This window comes from Ambystoma mexicanum, chromosome 10 (assembly GCF_040938575.1).
Source record: "Ambystoma mexicanum isolate Mex_15411 chromosome 10, UKY_AmexF1_1, whole genome shotgun sequence".
In the NCBI taxonomy this organism is placed as follows: domain Eukaryota; kingdom Metazoa; phylum Chordata; class Amphibia; order Caudata; family Ambystomatidae; genus Ambystoma; species Ambystoma mexicanum.
This window is the reverse complement of record NC_090932.1, coordinates 1,592,490,579-1,592,510,140: the sequence shown is the minus strand read 5'-3', so window position 1 is coordinate 1,592,510,140 and position 19,562 is coordinate 1,592,490,579. Positions and strand designations below refer to the sequence as shown.

Sequence of the window (19,562 nt, the reverse complement as noted above, 5' to 3'; positions counted from 1 at the left end):
AGTGGACAGCGAGGCGTCCGGTTACCCGCAGCCATACCTTGTCGCAAAGAAGGACAAGACCAAGAGCGTGACGCTGGCAAAGTTCAAGAGAGAGCGAACCAGAGCCAAAGAGGAGAACCTGAGAGAGTGCCGGTCCTGGGGACGTTTACCTGACAACCCAGTGGTAAAAGGGAGAATGGGAGAACCGGGAGGCCACCAAGGAATCGTTATACATCAGGAAAAACTTGTCCCATTGAAACTGACGCGATATGGAATAGAAAGGTGGTAAACTGAGATTGTAGCGATGTGATAAAGAGAATCACGAAAAAACCTATAAGAGAGACCATTAAGCATTGCAAACAAATACCCTGGGAAGAGAGGAAAATATCAAAGTCCACAGTGAGATCTGCACTACAACTATTGGCAATACTGATGTAAACGTAGAACACCATCATTACTACATCCTCTAGTGCTAGCTCACTGCACCTTTCATGCAGGCTAGATTTCGCCTGAAGAAGGAACCGTTGGTCGAAAGCCTTGGCCTTTGGTATCTGCTTGGATGCTTGAATAAAACAAGGCTCTTTTTAACTACTGTTATTATTGAAAGACTGGAGTTGAATTTTGGATCTAGTAATGGTTGATAATATGATGGTGTTATGGTGTTTTGGATCTTTGGATCTAGTAATGGTTGATAATATGATGGTATTATAGGTTCCAGCAGTATTGTCAATAGGTGTAGTGCAGTCCTCACTGTGGGCTGTATGCCCAGGTCTTTCTCTCTGGTATTCCAATGCCGGTTGCAGGGCGCTTTAAGAGGGCTTGCACCCTGAGATGTTTTCTTGAATTTAAGAGAACTAGAAGATAGTTTTGAACCAAGTTGAGTGGTGCCCACCCCTATCCCTGCATCACAAGAGGTGAAAATATCCAGTAAAGCAAGAAGTGTAGAGTGGAGGATATCGGCAAGAGAATCCTATGAGTGTGAATTGAAGGCCTGTAGAGCCCATCAAGGAGAAACGCTAAGTAAGCCACCTCAGAAGAGGGAGACCATTAATTGCAAAGAAACCCTATCCCAGCTAAGAAAATACATATCAGAGGAACCCCAAAGGCATAGTAGCCTGGATCAAAGGATAAGACAGAGGTCAAAAGGGGATCAAAAGAACATTGTGCATAGAAAAGAGAGTAAACCCAAATACCTACTGAAGGAGTTCCTTCCAAGAACTGGTACAGAAGGTGACGAGAGACTATTTCAAAATAGCGTACTAATAGAACTTTGGAGTGAAGAATAAACTCTTTGAGAAGAGACAGGCAGGAGAAGGGAGTCTATTTAGTTGGTTAGAATAGTGGTAGGGTCAGGTAGACCTAGTTTTGGACACAAGACTATTTTTATTTGGAGACTTTCTGATGACTGACGAACACCTTAGTTATTATATAGGCAAGGAATACCCTCATAGCAATAAGAAAATATGGGCATTATAGTTATTTAATAAAGAACCAGTGGAAATGTTAACACAGTGCCCGCATCCTCCTCCTGACCCGCCACACACCCAAGAACATTTTGCATCAAGGAGCTGCCAATTCATGAATATTTCCCTTTAGGGGTCAGGCCACCCTGGAGCACTTCCCTTCTGTAGGCAGGCCACCCAGGAGCACAGCCCTTCCAGGGGCAGGCCACCCAGGAGCACAGCCCTTCCAGGGGCAGGCCACCCAGGAGATCTTCCCTTCTGGGGGCAGGCCACCCAGGAGAACTGTTAGGGAGAATTCTCTGTTTAGGCTGAATTTCCTAACCTATTGAGTCCCCCAGCAGCTTTGCTGGATTTCTGGAGTTTGTTTTTTTCTCCTGCCAAGAGTGAGACTCTTTTTTTCCCACTCTTGGACATGATTTGTGGTGTTCCTTTTAATGTTAATGTGTTTCATGGGCTATGTGGTCTTTTACTCCATAGGGTCTCATATGTTTTTTCTATGTGTGTTACACCACACCCTCCGTGCAGTAACACCGGGGTGTCATAGTGACCCCCCACCATAGTCTCCATACCCTTGGTCTGACTACTGTCTCCCAGGGCATGTAAAGTCACCATTGGCTTTACTAGTCCCAAATTACTAACAGAACCAGTACACACCATCATATTGTGGACGTACTGGTAGGGGCAATTTGATTGCCTCTGGGTCTGTTATTCGAGGGGGCACTGTCCCGTCCCCCCTCGTCGAGTTTTGGCTGGTGGCAGTGGATACTACTTTTTATATTCAACCGCGAATATATCTCTATGGGATTTTCCCATTGTTTGGGGCTAATACTTTTTAACATAGCCTCTAACATACCGCCGGTTTATTTATTTAATATTAATTCACCGGTTGTTTTTTCTGCCACAACTCGGTTTTAAAATGGCGTTTGTGTTCGCCTCTGTAACTCCACAACCAAAGGTCGAGCCCTTTGTTCCACTTTTTGGCGGGCTTCTCCACAGAAGCCTCCAAAAGTGGTGCCAAACTGTCTGGGTACCAAAGGGGGTGTCGGAGGGGGTTTAGGCACCCTGAACTGAGTTGCCTTGGCAACTCAAGTCGCACTCTTGTGTGATTGGCCCAAGTGGTGAGCCGGCCGGCTCACCACTTAGCATGTTTGATTGACAGCTAGGCTGAGTGAATGGGGGTGTGCTGCATAAAAGCAGGGCTTTTGGGACTGGAACTTCAGAAGTCGCCACAGGACCTGAAAATCCGACGAGGGAGAAGCTGAGCCGGCCTGCTACGACGACACCACCGGTGGAGCCCTGCTGAACCGACTCACCACCTCCCAACGAAAGAGGAGATCTCCCGGCTGGAGAGTCGCCTTCCCCTGACTGGTGGGCACAACCAGTTTACCTTCCTTTCTCGCATCCCAGGACGTCTTGTGGTCGAATTGCCGTGCCAAGCACCCTGGCAACGGGATAGCCACTTAACACTGGACCGCGAATAAAAGGACTGCTCCTTTTAATTGAGAACTCCGCGGCTGGTTTCTTCCCTGGCAGTGCAACGGACCCCTGCTTTCCTCCCCAACGAGATCCTCTCTTCCTCCGGACGAAGCACCGACTTGCAACTGCTGCCACCCGCTGGAGCGTTCTCACCATTTTAAGGTACCGTGTCCGCCAGGCCTCCCTTTCTAAAGATTGCTACAAGGTAACAATAATCCCTCAACCGACTGGGCTGGCCGGCTTGACCTTCTAACTGGCCCCTTTCTTTTTGGTCCGACTCTTTCTGAACTTATTGCGAGACTTTTGGGCACTTTGAACCGTGTGACCTTGGACACATTTCGACCGGAGCCTCTTAAAGTGGGTCCGGCCTTGTTAACTTTGACTTTACGGTTTTAACCTGCCTTCTTCTCATACTGTGTTCTTCCGAAAGTGTTGGGATCTGTTTCCATCTTTGCTCTGCCTTTCTCTCCCTTTTTAACCGATTGATTAGAGTGCCATCTTCGTTAAGTGCTCACCGCTGTCTGAAAATAAGTGTTGCTTTACTTAGGACTTGTCTAACTAATTGGTGAAGGGAGTGTATATCTTTTAGTGACCATGTTTTTGAACTGCTTGATATTAGTGTCAGTGTGCTTAACTAGATGTGTTTTTAAATAAATAATTATATCTCTTTTACACCAAGCTCTGGTCAGTGTTTGCTTTTTCTACTGTGTTCTTTTGACCCATTGTGAATACTCTGTATACTGCCTAACTCTTCTTTAGAGAAGTCTGACTGCTCAGCCACAGCTACCGGGTAAATCTGGGTGGTACAGACTGCTACCAATCGGGTTTACTGCCAACCACCTGTAGTCTTAAATCTTTTGCAATGGTCCCAGAGGGAACTTCACAGGTTTCTGCCTAACAAGAACAAACCCTTCCGGGGGCAGGCCACCCAGGAGCACTTACCTCCCGGGGGCAGCCCACCCGGGAGCACTTTCCTTCAAGGGGCAGGCCACCGGGGAGCACTTCACCTCGGGGTCAGGCCACCAAGGAGCACTTCCCTTCAGGGTCATACCACCCAGGAGCACTTCCCTTCAGGGGGCAGGCCACCCAGAAGCTCTACCATTCTGGGGGCAGGCCACCCAGAAGCACCTACCTTCAAGGGGCAGGCCACCCAGGAGCACTTCTCTTTAGGGGGCAGGCCACCCATGATCATTTCCTGTCAATAAAGCCACCCACTAGCATTTCCCATCAAAGGGCAGGTCGCCCAATAGCATTTTCCACCAAGGGACAGGCCATTTAGGAACATGTCCCATGAAGAGGCAGACAATTTAGGAGAATTTCTGGTCAAGGAGCAAGTATTTACCGTCAACGGGGAGGCCACCCAAGAACATTTCACTATCAATCATCAGACCACCAAGGAGCATTTCACCATCGAGAGTCCGACACCAAAGAGCATTTGAGATCAACGGTCAGATCATCCAGGATCAATACCCATCAAAGTTCTGGCCCCCAGGAGAATTTCAGAGATCGAAATGTCAAGTTACAAGTTACTAGCCAGGCATAAAATGCCACTTGCTCCTCAATTCTCGACATACACAGAGCACATCATTTCTAACTCGGCTAGAGCCAATTAACGCCGGCCAGTTGCTAGTTCTGGATGCAAACGCCTACTGTTTCCAGTCACCCGAGGTCCTTCCCCGGGTAGCGTCATCTTGATTGTGGGGAGGCAACAGGAAGTCTCTATCCTTCCACCCCACCCCCAAAACAAAACATACCCTTTCCTCACTCCCTCCCTCCACACTATGCTGAAGCAGAGCTTTGTGCTCTGGTCCTGGCGCTCCTCCTGCCAGAGGCCGACGCAATAGAAATGGTAAAGGGACTGTTAGAGCAGGTTTCCTTTCTTGTGTGAAATCTCCACTCTCTAGAAGGCCCCCAGCACTGTTTTGCTGGACACCTGGATTTTCTGCTAATTCCTCTGAGTGAGTGGGAACCTTTCTCCCCACTCCACTCTTCTTTTTACTGTGGTGTATATAACCTTTTTTTTTTAAACTATGATCTTTATTAGCATTTTTCAGTTGTTTACATCAAACCACAACTCTTCATGAAATTGACAACTGTTATAAATCCCCCCTCCCACTCCATCCCCCCTGTCAGTAAAGTCTCTTTGATTTTGATTTGATTAGATTTTTGTTGTATTTGTAACGCGCACATGACAAACTTAATCATGTTTTGGCGCAGATGACACCAGCAGAGGCAGATGATATGGGTCAAAACGAGCCCCCCGCCCCAAAAGGGGGCTATCTAACTGAAGAGAAAGGTTTTCAGTGCTCGGCGGAATTGCAGGAGAGAACTCATGGTCCTAAGTTGTAAAGGTAGGGAATTCCACAACCTGGGACCAAAAACAGAGACTCTTCTGTCACCTCTAGATGTATGAACTGAATGAGGAATGATCAGGAGGTGACTGTCGCTAGAGCGTAGTTGTCTCATTGGGTGATATGGCTGAATTAGCTCTCTTAGGTAGAGCGGAGCAATACCATTTATGCATTTAAAAATAATGCATGCTGTCTTGAATTTAATGCGGTCGGCAATTGAAAGCCAATGTAGCTCTCGACGGTATGGGGATAGATGAGTGGATTTATTTAATTTAAATATCAATCTGACAGCCGCATTCTGGGCTCTCTGGAGTTGTTTGGAAGGGATGCCCAACAATTGACTATTACAGTAGTCAAGATGGGCACTGGTTAACGCCCCTACCACAGAGGCATGAACCTCTTTAGGAATGTAGGGAAGTGCTTAACGTAACATTCTCAGGACAAAATGGACTGCTTTAGTCTTTGCTCCCACCTGTGTTTCACTGCCAAGATCTTCTTGCCACATGCATCTCAGATTTCTGATGCAAATTTTAAACTTTTGCCCAGCAATGTTGGAACAGGCAATTTCTTGGCAGCTGTCAGCAGGTGCTTGGGTCCGAATAAAGAGATAGTTTGAACTCTGTTCCCTCTCAAAACTATCCCTTTGATCTTTGGGATGGCCATTGGCTCCATGGCCAAGGTGTACAGCACTGGGGAAAGTGGGCAGCCCTGGCGTGTACCTCTGAGGAGTCGAAACGATTCCGTCAATACCCCGTTGACTTGCATGCAGGCGAGGGGGCTTCGTACAGGGCCGCCAACCAGTGTCTGAAGTGCATATAGTGCCACTCTACTCGGTCAAAAGACTTCTCAAAATCTATGGTGACTAGGCCCATTTCCCCTCCCCCCTGTTCCGCATAGTGAATTAGGTCTAGGGTTTTCCTGATGTTATCCGTACCTCGTCTGCCCTTGATAAAGCCCACTTGGTCCCCATGGATAAGAGTTGGTAAGACCCCCTTCTATTCTGCTCCCCACCAATTTTGCTAGGATTTTGACATCTGCGTTTATATCGGCCTATATGAAGAACATAGGCCTGGGTTCTGATCTTTCTTGGGGACAACCACTATAATTGCACCCATCATTGATTCCGGGAGGGGGTTGCCCGCCGGGACTGTGTTGAAAACGCTCACCAGGTACAGAGCTGAAGTGGATTGATATTGTTTATGGAATCTGACAGAGAAACCGTCACTTCCCGGGGCTGTTCCCGCCTTCATCCCCTTAATCGTTCTCACCACCTATCTGGTCTTCTAGGGTTACTGCCGATTCCCTTGTGAGGCATGGGATGGGCAGTTGGCACAAGAACTCGGTTATGCATGACCATCTCCGTGATATTCTGAGGTGTATAGGGTCTCAAAGAAAGCTCTGAACCATTCCCTTATTCCCTCTGCGTTGTACACCCTCCAGGGCCCATCTGACACAATCCTGTTCACCAATCTACTCTTCCGTTCCTCCCATAGATTCAAGGCTAGGATTTTATCGGCTTTGTCGCCTTTTTCGTTATATTTCTTTTTAAGAAATAGTAAATTTTGTTCTGTATCCTGTACCATTAGTGTTTTCAGTTGTGTCTCATACCTTCTAAGTTCCTGTGTCACCCCAGGTGTTGGCGAGAGCCCTCCCTAAAAGCGCCCCTAAATCCCGCCATCTTGTCTCTCAGTTTCAGCTCTAGACGGGACCTTTCCTTCTTCTTGCCAGAGCCCAGTTTTATTAGTTCCACGCGTATAGTGGCTTTGAACCCATCCCAGAGAGACCGGACTCCCACATTCCCATTGTCATTGTGGACAAGGTAGCCTTTGATTTCGGAGGGTAAAGTCTGCGCTATTTCTTTATCTTTCATGATCAGATGGTACTTAAACCTGTATTTCTCGAATGAGATAGAGAAAGGGAACCCCCATCTGTAGCGAATACCCTTCTCGTTCAGCCATTTGGTCAGTGGGCTACACAGCCTGCGCCTCGCCAAGGTATAGGACGACAGGTCCTGGAAGATTGTGATCCTTGCTTCACCTTGGGTCACCGTCCCTTTCTGTTGTGCTTTGTCCAGAATTGTGTTGTTTTCGGCATAGTGGTGAAAGTGAGCGAGCACTGATCTAGGGCCTCTGGCAGCGCCCCCGGCCCTGTAGACTCTGTCTATCCTGGGCTCATCTATTGTGTCATCCTCAAATAGGGCCTTTGCCGCTTCGTGTATTGCCCTCTTGAGGTCTCTCTCCGTTTCACCTTCTCTTTCTGGAATCACAAAAAAGCGCAAGTTGTTTCTCCTCTCCCTGTTTTCGAAGTCATCCATCTTCAAGGTAATTTTCGACTCTCTCCTTTCAAATTCGGCAATTTTCATGTCCATATGTGTTTCCAAAACATCCAGGAAGAATGGTTATTCTCTACTTGTTGCAACCTGTCGTCCATGCTGTCCACTCGCTGGTTCAACTTGTCCTGTTTACTCCCTATGTCCGCTCTCATGCCCGTAATTACCTCGAACAGGGAAGCTATGTCTTTTTGGTGGACATGTGGTCGCTGGACTACGCTGCCATGTTTTTCTCGTGGGCCTGGGGTGAGTAAGGAGAGACACAAGAGTATTGAAATTGGTGTAGGGCTTCCCTCCAGTCCATGTATGTCCAGATGCTCACCGTTCCTCTGAGGGAGGTGCACGGGGGGTCAGGAGGTAGCAGGCCCTCTGATGGCTTTTCCAACCTAGATTCCTTGTTAGTCACGTGGCACCCCGCTCTGCGGCCAGCCCCGGCCCTCAGTGATCCCCAGACTCCCACCTCCTTCCTTGCGACCCCTGGGTGGCGGGGTGGGCACCAGCTAGTGGCCGTGGGTCTTCAACTCCGGCCGCTGTCCTGCTAGTAGAAAGGCCTTGTTCAAGTGCCAGGACCTCGGGGGGCAGCACAAGGTGTCATCCGATCCACAAGGTTCCCTGTGGAATGGCGAGTGCCTCAGGGCTGGGGAAATCGTGGAGGTATCTGGGGCAGGGGGCCAGGCCAGGTCCCCGGTCACCAACAGAGGTGCGCGCCCGGGCCAACTCACTGGGAGGCGGGGGCACTTCCGCACTACACGCAGACCCCTCCAGCCTGTCTTGCGGCTTTGGGGGAAACAGATTCCCAGGATCCCCCATAGGGACCACTCAGAGGAGGACTCTTCACCGGGGTCTCCTGTCGTGGCGCCAGCACCCAGCAGGCCCCTCAGACCATTCTGGCTTTCACAGCGGGAGGGAGCGGTGAACGATGAACTCGTGGGGAGCATGGTGATCACCGGGGTGCCTTCCCCAATGCTCTGTGTCCAGATCGGGCTCCTCGCTCATAGTGGGCTCCCATGGTGGGCTATCAAGGCCCAGATCGGGCCGCAGCCTCCTGTGTTGATTTAATCCGGAGTTGCTGGTTCTCAGCTCTGACGGCCGCTGTAACCCTCCTCCGATTCCCGCTCCTCCTGGCTTGGCGGCCGCGATTCTCCTGCAACTTGGCCTCAAGGTGCTCTGCATGGGGAGTCAGGGGGCCCCAGTCTCAGACCAAATCGAGGGGATACCAAAGAGGGGGTTCAAGACCCCTTTGCTCGAGGGTGGACAAGAGCTGAAGTTTAAGGTGCCCTCATCTGCGTGCCCCCTGGTGGCAATCCGTATGTAATGGTTTTGACCACTTATGGGAACATCTATTTGGAGTCATGCTTTCCTCCAACATTCTGGCATCTACATTTCACTAAAGCAGCACACCACAGCTTCTGTGAAGTGAGCTGGGAGCTCCTAGAGCGTACCCTCCATTGTTTCTTTATTTTCCTGACTAGCTCCTAATGTTAGGAGGGCAAGGCGATACTTGTTATCCCTTATGTGTTTTATTTTTCGAGATCAGCACACCCCACCTTAAGTGGAGTCCTGAGGGGACACAATGTATCCCTTTTCTCCATTCTCCAGTAATGTTTTGTTACTGTGACAGGTCCAATTGTTTAGGTTGGTGGCAGTGTACCTTTTACAGGTCTTTTTGTGAACTTTTATTGTAGGCTGTTTTCGCAGCTGTGGCAGCGGAAACAAAGGACACCATTTACCCAAAATGGTGGTCATATTTTTTAAGCCCCGAACAAGATGACTTGTCCTTTCTTATGCCTTCTTCTACCTTTCTGGGGAGGATTCTCTTGTCCCTTTGTCTTTGCCAGGCTTCGTAAGGAAAGCCTGCAAAGGGTTTCTAAGTGACGGGAAGGACTGGAAGTGGGGATGTGACTGCAACTCCATGTCCTTTGTCTTGGAGTGTACCTGAATGAAACCAGTTCAGACTGGGAGGCTGGCTGTCCCATTGGACAACCACTCCCCCCAAAATTGAATGGTGCATGGGATATGATTGGTGGGCTCAGCCAGAGTTCCTGGATAGATTCCGAGGTCCTGGAGCTGAAACTCGAAGTTGACCACTGAAACATAAGTATCAGCAGAGCAGGATGAAGGACACCACCAGCAACTTCCAACAACCGCCAGAGCCTGTTGAGTAACCGCTGCTGCCCGACCTCGACTTCCAAGCGACAGGGGAGATCTCAAGAAGACACCTTCCTCCCATAGACTGGTGGGACTAACCAGTCTGGAGACAAGCTACAATTTGCACCATCCCTGGAAGAGCTGCAACCTTCATGGCCTGAAATTCCACAAAACCCTGGAACCTGTGCTGCATCGCTGTGCACCATCTTCAGAAGAGCAGTTCTGCCGGAAACTCTGTGGTCACCCTCCTAAGCCTGCAGCAACTCGAGCCAGCTCCAGAAAGTCCCCTCACCAGAGGCAAGGACCGTGAAATGGAGAAGAGTTGACCGCTGCAACAACTGCCACTCCACCAAGTCTGTAAATGTCTCAAACAAGCCAGAACCGAGAAGATACTTTGCTGGGTGTCTGTCTGCACGAGAGCTGTCGCCAGATCCACCAAAGTCCCCTTCTTCTGTCTCCAAGACTGGGAAACCTGTGACCTAGTCTGCTGTCGCCTCAGCGTTTGAACCTTCCAGCAGCAACCGCTTCTTCACTTAAAGGTACTGTCCATGTACTGGTAAACTTACCTAGAGCCTGTTTGCTTGATCCCGAGACTCTGAGGGCTATTTGCATGATCCGGAGACTCTGAGGGCTGCAGATAGCTTGTGTCTTGCACCCCTTCAGGTCTTCATAGAGTTACATTGGGCAGGTAGGGGACAACGCTTTGTGCTCTAGCAGGAAATCCGCCTGCCCTGGGACATTGGTCCTTCGGGCAATGCTTCAGGGGGTCATCCTAATCTCCCTCAGCTTGTGAAACCAACTGTTGTACTTACCTGCAACTGGATGGAATACAGAGGGATCCCACCACTCGACACTGCACTTTGCTTTTCCTGTCTTTTCTACCAAACCCACTGGTGGCCCAGTGACCCCTCTGAACATTGACAGACTCATAAAACAGGTTGGATACAAAGTTCTAAGAGTTTGGAACAGTTTGCATATATGTTTCAGGTGGTTTTATAGGTGATTGATTACCCTAAAAGCTATTCTGGACATACTTAACCTATGAATGCATATGGTTTACATGTGCTAAGAATATTGCAAGTTCTCTTACAGTGAATATGTTTTTCTACTTACCTGAACTTAAAAGGATAACAGTGTGCCCTAGTGTATATAAATACTTATTTTGTATACAACTTTACAGTGTATCAGTGTTTCCTTGAACCAAGGTATGCTCAGAGTTCTGTGTACCTACTACAGCCCTCCTCCCTCCTTGGACGAAGCCTGGAGGCTCGTCCATTGCTACCATACCGTTGGGTGTAGTTCAGGCCAAACCTAGGAAGTGTAACCCTGTTCACCAAAGGTGGGCTTTCCTACGTTCTGTCACAGACAGCAACATTTGTAAAATAAACCCTAACAGGAACATATGATGGCGGACATTTTTTGTTTTTTTATGGGAAATTGGGCACGTGCAATATATGCGCAGCCCATCTCCTGTTCAAAAAAATAAAAATGAAAACATTTGCATCCCGGAAGAACCCTGGGGTGGGAATGACAATCACCGCGTGTCGAGGGCAGACATGGCCGGTAACCACAGTCCTCGCCGAGATGTACACTCCCTGATCAAGGGATAGACAACACAGAGCATTTCTCCCCAAGTGGCAGACCACATAGGACCATTTCCCGTCAAAGGACAGACCACACAGGAGCATTTCCCGTCAACGAGCAGACCACACAGGAGCATTTCCTGTCAACGGGCAAACCACACAGGAGCATTTCCCCTCAAGTGGCAGACAACACCGGAGCATTTCCTCTCAAGGACAAATCACAGTGGAGCATTTTACAGGAAAACCACAAAGGAGCATTTACTGTCAAGCATCAAACCACACAGGAGTATTTCCTGTCAAGAGCCAGGCCTCCCAAGATAATTTCCCATGAAGTGGCAGACCTCCCAATAGCATTGTCTGTCATGGGCCAGATCCTGCATGAGTGTTTCCTGTCAAAGGTGAAATCGCCTTACAGAAATTCATACCAAAAGTCGGAAAACATGCAAGCATTCCTTGATGTGGGTTAAATTGCATGTGCATCTAAACAGATCTTGCTAACAGCCAAATATTCAATCTCATTTGGGTATGCTCTGAAAAACAGTAACGGGTTACAAGCAATTTGAAAAGAGACAGACCGCGGCAGTAGTAGTCAACAGGTTGGTCAGATGTATGGAATTGTCATGTAAGAAAACGTTGCGTCTGTTCCGAGCATATTTTACTCACCTATACCCTGGAAAAAAGTTCCATCTGTAGAAGCCATTCTCCCCTTAGACATTTTACCCTTGTAAGAGCGCAAGTTGGCAAGGCCGCTGTCCCGCATGCGGACCAGAACCTTCTTTACAGAGGCCTGTAGGAGCTGCCGAAAGCCGGAGGAGTCAGAGTTCATACTCTGTGGTAAGCACTCCTCCAGGAGCCTGATTTCTGTCTCTGACAATGGCTGAGTGGTTCTGGGGCTGCAACACAGGAGGCCCATTGCTGCGAGACGCACTGCCTCATCTGCAGAATGGATGCAAAGGCCCAGCCTGCCCAGGTCGTCCTCATTCGATGGCATGGCCCCAGTGGTCATCTTGACAACACTGAGCAGCGTGATCCAAGCACGAAGCGAAGTAGAGCCTGGGCCCTGGAAGTCACGTGCAAGCAGATCATACGAGGCAGGGAAGGTACTTAGGGTCTGCCCCAGGAGGTAGTTGGAGGCGTTCCTCTGCAGGAGCGGGGCAGAGGAAGTGAGAGCTCGAGAAAGGACAGGAAGCCAGCAGCGAGCCCACTTTTGTGCCAGTTCCAAGTCTGATGGTTTGGCTGCTTCCTCTGCCCATGATCTATGCTGGAGCTGCAAGATGGTCTTGTAGACGTCTGATGCCATGGGGCTAAGGTAGTTTGTAGAGAGGCAGCTTAAGATGTGCTGCGGGAGCTCTCGATACACCTCCAGAACCTAGAAAAAAGAACCACAGATACATGGACATTGAAAGCCATCCATGAAATTTGATGGAAAGAATACAAATTGAAATCTAACCAAATTCTTTTAGAGCCTTCAATGCTCTCTGCTTGAAGAAGAGATTCAGTTTCTCCAAATTTGAACAAGAAGTACAACTAGTTCAGTTAAATCAAATTTAATACAATAATTTTGAACTCATCAAATACACACTACTATTCAAAATGAAAAATGATCAAGTAAACAATATAACTGTTCTACCGAAAGAACAGTATTTCACCATTTACAATGACAACATAAAGACTTTTTACAAATAACAAGCTCTTTGATTCAATTAAACATTTCTTGATTTTTGACAGATTATTTTTTGCAGATTCAAGATCTATTCTTTTAAACATCCTTGCTCAAAGCATTTTGACTCACTCCACTCTTTGTCAGGAGTAATCTTTGTAAAAATGTCTTTATGTCGTCATAGTAAAATACAGCAATACAAGAGGGTGTTGTAGGTCGGGAGAAATGCGTACTAGGAAGTAGTTTAGAGTGCTACCAGACCAGGACTTGCCTAGTAGCAATTTAGTTTCTTACTGTTGAAGGACTGTCCCTTTGGTTCAAGTATCTTCAACACAGATGTCTTTGATACCAGCATTTGAAATTGCAGAGGGTGTAAGCGATTAGGAGTGAGATGCATAAGCATACATCAGGGTGGACTTTTCGGTAATTAGGGTCAAGCTACTTTGCAGAGTTACGCTGACCAGACCTTTGGAAATTTGAATGAGCGTGTCACAAAAGGGGGGGGTTGACAGTGTCGGTGTAGCAGGAGAACTGCAGGACCAGGCAGAGGTGCACTCACTGAGTTATCAAGGATACCTGCAGGGTAGCAGTCATCCTGAAAATCAGGGTTGTAGTTGTCCATTGGTAGAGCCAACTATGGGTGTGGCAGGGCCAGCTGCAGATTATGGCACTGGTTCATTAGAAGAGCTGTGCAGGGTCATAATGCTAGTTTAGCATTGGGGTGCAGCAAGTGTGGGAGGGAGAGCATTGTATCATTTTAGGAGTGTTCTGTTCTTGATATAGAATGTGGTGCAAGACAGGGCAGAGATGCATTGGCATAGCAGTGAGGGTCACAGTACTGGTAAAATAGGTGTAACACAGTCAGGATGAAGATACACTAGAGCCAAGTGGATCTTAGTGTTAGTAATATATGTTGCGGTTCATTAGCAGGAGTGATCTTGTTACTAACAGAGATGCTTTGCGTGGGACCACTGATGACGTAGCAGGGTCGTGGGAGGACAGGATTATTGCCGGCTGACTATTAGCATCACTCATGCCCTGCCCACATCACTCACACCAAGGATACTCACCATGCCAGGCCCTGCGTAGGGCAGGAGGGCACATAGAGGGACATATCTGGCCTTCACCTGCCAGGGAACGGCTGCTATTCTCAGCAGAAACTCTTTGTAGACTGGTCGCTCTGTATCCCCAAAGCGGTCACACTCCAAGCAGTAAGTCTTCAAGAAATGATTAAAAGAGCGTAGGATAAGCTCAGATGTCCCATCAGCCTACAGGGCGACAACACAAGATACCTTGAGGAGACATCCCACCACCTTTATACTCACCTAAACCCCTCCCCACTCCATCTCCTACCCTGTGAAACATAGCACCCTGGTAGTTTCTTTCTTACAGCAATAGAGTAGTGCCATCACTACACAACATTAGCAGCACTGGGTTAAAAAGAACAAAGAAATAAACTCAAAATATGGTCAATTTGGTTTCTACAGAAAATGTAATGTAACAGAGTCTTGTATAGTGGGACTTCTGCTTTGAGGTGGCGTCCTGGTGACACTCTTAAAATGAGGCAAGGGGTGGGAGTTGGGGAGTAAAGAGGGAGAAGCAAGTTGTGAAACTTATGGGGGTTCAGGTGTGCAGATAGCAAGCACCTGTTCTCTATGTGAATGTAAAACTGCAGGTGACGCATGTTCACACATCGGTTGTATTGCTAGAGAAGAGCACAGAGTGGTGTTATCTTGGATGGTTGCTTACTAACAAAACGAATTCTGCCCTTTGAGTTGGGGTGGGGTGTTTGAGATCAGGTGAAATATTGAGGAAGAGCAGGTAAGCGTGGGGGCGATTGGTTATCAGAGTCCATGTCTGTAGCCATTTGCTCACTTGTTAGTTTTTGTGCCCACCCCGCTGCCCTTAATGGGGAAGATAATGCACATGACAAGAAAGGGAAGCCAATGTTCTCTTTAAGGTGGGTCACATGGGCAGAGCGACATGGCTCAGATCACAGGTAGGGGTAGCAGATAGACACAAAGGTACAATTAGTCTATACACATCTCTAAAAAAATACACTACATTCATATACTGAAAAATATATACCTCATTACAGTCAAATCTATCAGGTCAAATACGTACTTAAGGTATAATAACCAGTTTGGAAAAGATACCTAGTGTGTTATTAAAACAGTAATGGTCTTAAAGGACTCTCCTCACCCCACTGCTTATACGTGGGTAGTTCACTACTTCAGGTAGGAACCCAACATCAATCAACATGAGGGGGGGGGGACAGGCGAACCACACGACCCAGCAATCAGATAAAGCCCCCCTATGGACCTGCACAACTAGACACAGCCGGCCCTGGTATATATGGAAAGGCCCTGGTCCTGGTGGTCAGCACCCAACACATGCAGGCAGGGGATAAGACAAAACGGGAAGTAGACTCAAATATTCTAAAAATGACTAAAGCCTAGTTCAACACTCTGCATTCATTTGGAACCCCTAGGGTAAGAGTATTAAAAATAATCCAAATGCACACATGGTACTCAAACATAGTCATGAACCATGGGAAATATTTCAAAACCACAGCCAATGGCTTCCAAGAATCAACAATATATGTTAACAATGAAACCTTAGCAATAAACTTTAGGGAAACATGTTTACAGTCACCAAAAATGTGTTACAATGTTAAAATATATTTACCATGGGAGAAAAGCAGAGCACAAGTAAAAAATGATTTAAAAATCAGAGGTAAGTACTAAAATTCTAGTTCTTGGCCAGAGCTCACTGAACCCCTAGTCGTACAGCATAAACCTCCCCGGGCAGTTGAGAATCCGCCACAGTCACTTAAGGAGTGTTCCAGAACAGGTCACAAGTGGCATAGGAATGAATGGGATTACATTCAAGGGACATTCGCATTAATTTAAGTCAGTTCTACCCCACAAGTACGAATTCCACAGCACACAACCCCAGGGAGGATCATAGAAGGCCCCAAAAAGAGAATCAGAGGCTGGAGGATAAACCAGCAACTCCAGAGGAAGATCCAGCAGAACAGGAGGCCACCCTATTGAAGACTTTGCGAAATGCGGTTGAGACTTTGAGACTTGCCTCCAAAGAATCTCGACCCTAGACCAGAGGGACCTGGGGGGACGGTATCACAAATAATCGCCCACCCCAAAACCCAAAGGTAAGTACTCACGTTAGTAGGTTTCTAGAATCAGCTCCACCATGGCAAAACAACCCATTTTCTACCCTGAGCCAGCGAATAGCCAGACTACCCAGAAAAGGAATAAAGAACCTTCCTGCGGCATCGATCTTAAAGCCGGAAGTGAAGATTTCGTCAAGGAAGGCACAGGGAAGGCAAAGGAGACCGTGAATATGGCTCCCAATGGCTCAGTGGACAAAGAAGGCAGACTTGTCAGAAGAAAATGCTCCAAGCTCACAGATATGGCTGGAGGAACTCTTGTTGCTTCAGCTAAGCAGAAAACCAGGTGGGGTGTTGAGGTCTCTGCACCTGTCTAGGTGACAGCAGTGACCCACAGCCATGCGGGAGATGCTGGTGGTAAACAGCGGAAAGACGTGGTATACGGCCTAGAAAACCGAACCTGCAGGTGCAGATAGGCAGCAGGAGTCTTCAGGAAGCCTGGACTGGACCACTAGAGGAAAAAACACCCACAAAACTGGATATGCCCAAAGCACTATAAGCAGCCCATATGGCCAAGAAAGGGCTTTAAATGGCAAGAACAGTAGGAATCGGCAGGAAAAACCTCTTAAGGCTTCTTTCAAGCAGAACAGGAAAACAAGAGCGAGAAGAAGGGACCAGGCATGGCCTTAAGTCCACTACAAAAAGGAGTTGGCCAAGGGCCAGCCCACAACCACTAGAGGAGACTGGGGAAAAAAGGGTCAGATAATAGACCATTCTGGTTGGTCAGTAGGACTTAGCCAAAACATTCCCCACTGGAAGTGAGAGGGAATGCTGTGGGTTTTATACTGGCCAAAACCACTCAGTGACTTCAACTGGCCATTGTGGACTCATAAAGAGGTCACATGATCAGAACTGCCATTTTAATGCCACTTCATGGTTGCTCAGCCCTAAACTACAAAATGGGAGAGAGCAATAAATTCACTGGTTCCCCACAAGCAACCGAAAAGGCACATTAGGCTATCAATAGAGTATAATAAAAAGCGTTCACCCCTGGTGAAGCCAAAACTAAAGTATAGCTGCCACCAACCCACTCCATAAAAACAAAGTAGGGAGATAGAATCACCATAGGGTAAAAATGGGGTGGCGTAGAGGAAAAACTGAGACTCTGCACCTTGGGCGTCACAAAACACCATATACTTTAAATAAGGTAAAAAGAGTTACAACGCAGGGGACCACAGGAGAAGTCCCTATAGACACCAAACAAAGTCAGTGATCCAAATAATAAAGGCAAAAAAGCAAAAAGTGGAGTGGCCCTGAAAAGTGGCCCTAGATTCCCCCAAAATAGGGATTGTGTCTTAGCACTTGTATTGTTTTTGAACAAGTGTGAGGTAGATTTTCCTTTTTGGGCGAAATTCATCCCACTTTGTAAATCCCCCAGCATTTTTGCTGGACTATTGGATTTTTGGACTTATTCTCCTTAGTGAGTGGGGACCATTTTTCCACGCTCACTCATTCTTTTACTCTGACCATGGGAACCCTTTTTACATCTTTTTGATACTTTTTAATGCATTTATGCTTTCTTCCATCTTTTCTGGCATCTACATTTTATTACTGCAGCACACATCAATATCTGTGCAGTGTTGCTGGGGAGCTCCTGGAGCATCCCTTGTTATTTTACCTGTGTTAACACATGTTAAGGTGGCAGGGGGACACTTTTTATCCCACCTGTATTTCATTTCGCAAGATCATCACACCCCACCTTAAGTGGAGTGCTGAGGGCAAACACAGTCTCCCTTTTCTCATTTTTCCAGCAACTTTTAGTTAATGTTTCAAGTTTATCTGACAGGCTGGTGGAGTGTACCTTTTTATGCAACTTTTTGTGGACTTTGGTCGCAGGCTGCTTTCACAGCTGCGGGAAGGGAGACAAGTGTGCCTAAAATGGTCGCTGAACCTTCCTGATTTGGGGGTATAAAAGACCAGGGTCCTGGAGCAGAAACTCAGAGTCGACCACTGGAACTGAAGACCCGAGGAAGAAGGATGTCCGTAGCCACTTCCAGCGACTGCCAGAGCCGGATGAGTAACTGCTGCAGTCCTGACCTCAACTTCTGTGCGACAGGGAAGCCCGGAAGAGGACGACTTTTGCCCTTGTACTGGAGGCCTAACTAGTCTGAAGATGAACTGCATTTTGCAACATTGCTGGATGAGCTGCGACTTCCACGGTCTGCAATTTCGCAATGCCCAGGGGTCCTGTGCCATTTTGCGGTGCAACATCTTCTGCAGGGCGGTTTCATCTGAAACGTGATAGGCATCCTTCTGAACCGCCAGTGACAGGACCCCGCTCCAGAAAGTCCCCCCAGCCGGGACGAGGATTGAGAAACAGTGCAAACTCCACCGAATACAACAGTCCTTCAACCGAACCTTGAAAGAGGCACCAACGAGCCAGTGCTGCGAAGAACTTCAGCTGGGCATCCAATTGCTCAAGTGCAACCACCTGATCCATCCCCAGTTCTTTTCTTCAGTCGCCAAGACCAAGTCGCCAAGACCAAGAATCCTGAACCGGGTCTGCTGTCACCTCTCCTTGGGGTCCGTCCTGCTGCAACAGCCTCTTCACTTACAAGGTACTGTTCAGCCCAAAAACTTAGCAGGGGACTGCTTTCTTGTCCCCTTACTTCGGAGGGTTGCAGTTCAGCTGTTACTTGCACCCCCTCCAAGGCCTACAGTAAGCAACATTGGGGTAGACAACCCTTTGTGCTCATTACCCAAAGAAACCTAACTGATACCTGTAAACTTGAAGAAATCTTCATAGACTCTGCCTTGTGCACTGCTCACCTGCCTTCTCTCCCTCAGCCCTTGGTCACTGGACCCCAAGTGCCCCCCTTAACTCTTTTGAGACTCACCTAGGATATGGATGGACTTCTTGAGATTGGTTAGGCAGGTGTTAACTAAAGTTATACAAGCTTGCATACATATTTCAGATGTTTCTGCTACTTTTCTGTTACCTTACCATTGTTCTAAAGTATTTATTATCCTTTGGATATTGCAAGTATTCTGTGTTTAATACTACTGTGTGATAGTACTTACCTTACTTAAATGTAATAAGCCTTAGTATATATAAAATAAAGGCTTAATTTTAAAAAAAAATGTTTTTATTGTGCTTTAGTTTATTACAAACTGTTTACACATTCCACTTTTCTCCATGTCCATTCCAATTCCGTCAATTAAAATCTGATACAGTTCAGTTACTTTGCCTGAATCCTCCAGCAAACCTTCTAGGTAGGTTTGAGGCATTGCACATTGCACATTGGGTCGCATGTAGTTCCTTTTGCTCGAGTTCATACCATTTCTGTAGCTGTTTGCTGGCAGTCCATTTAAAATAAATGCTTATGTTCATATAACTTCTAGTGTGTCCTTGAACTAAGTGTATACTCCGAGAACTGTGTGTC

General features: G+C 47.4%; 1 protein-coding gene across 4 annotated transcripts in view; it reads right to left on the bottom strand.

The window, feature by feature from the left end:
- The window catches only part of LOC138492643 (tRNA (32-2'-O)-methyltransferase regulator THADA-like), a 511,604-nt gene that overhangs the window by 324,038 nt on the left and 168,004 nt on the right, over window positions 1–19,562 (bottom strand). For 3 of the 4 annotated variants that reach the window (XM_069619943.1, XM_069619946.1, XM_069619945.1), the window contains 2 exons: window positions 14,060–14,257; window positions 11,993–12,698 (listed from right to left, as the gene is read on the bottom strand). In XM_069619943.1, the coding sequence (XP_069476044.1) occupies window positions 11,993–12,698; window positions 14,060–14,257 (904 nt within the window). The remainder of the gene's footprint in view (window positions 1–11,992; window positions 12,699–14,059; window positions 14,258–19,562) is intronic. The other variant, XM_069619944.1, reaches the window with a different exon arrangement.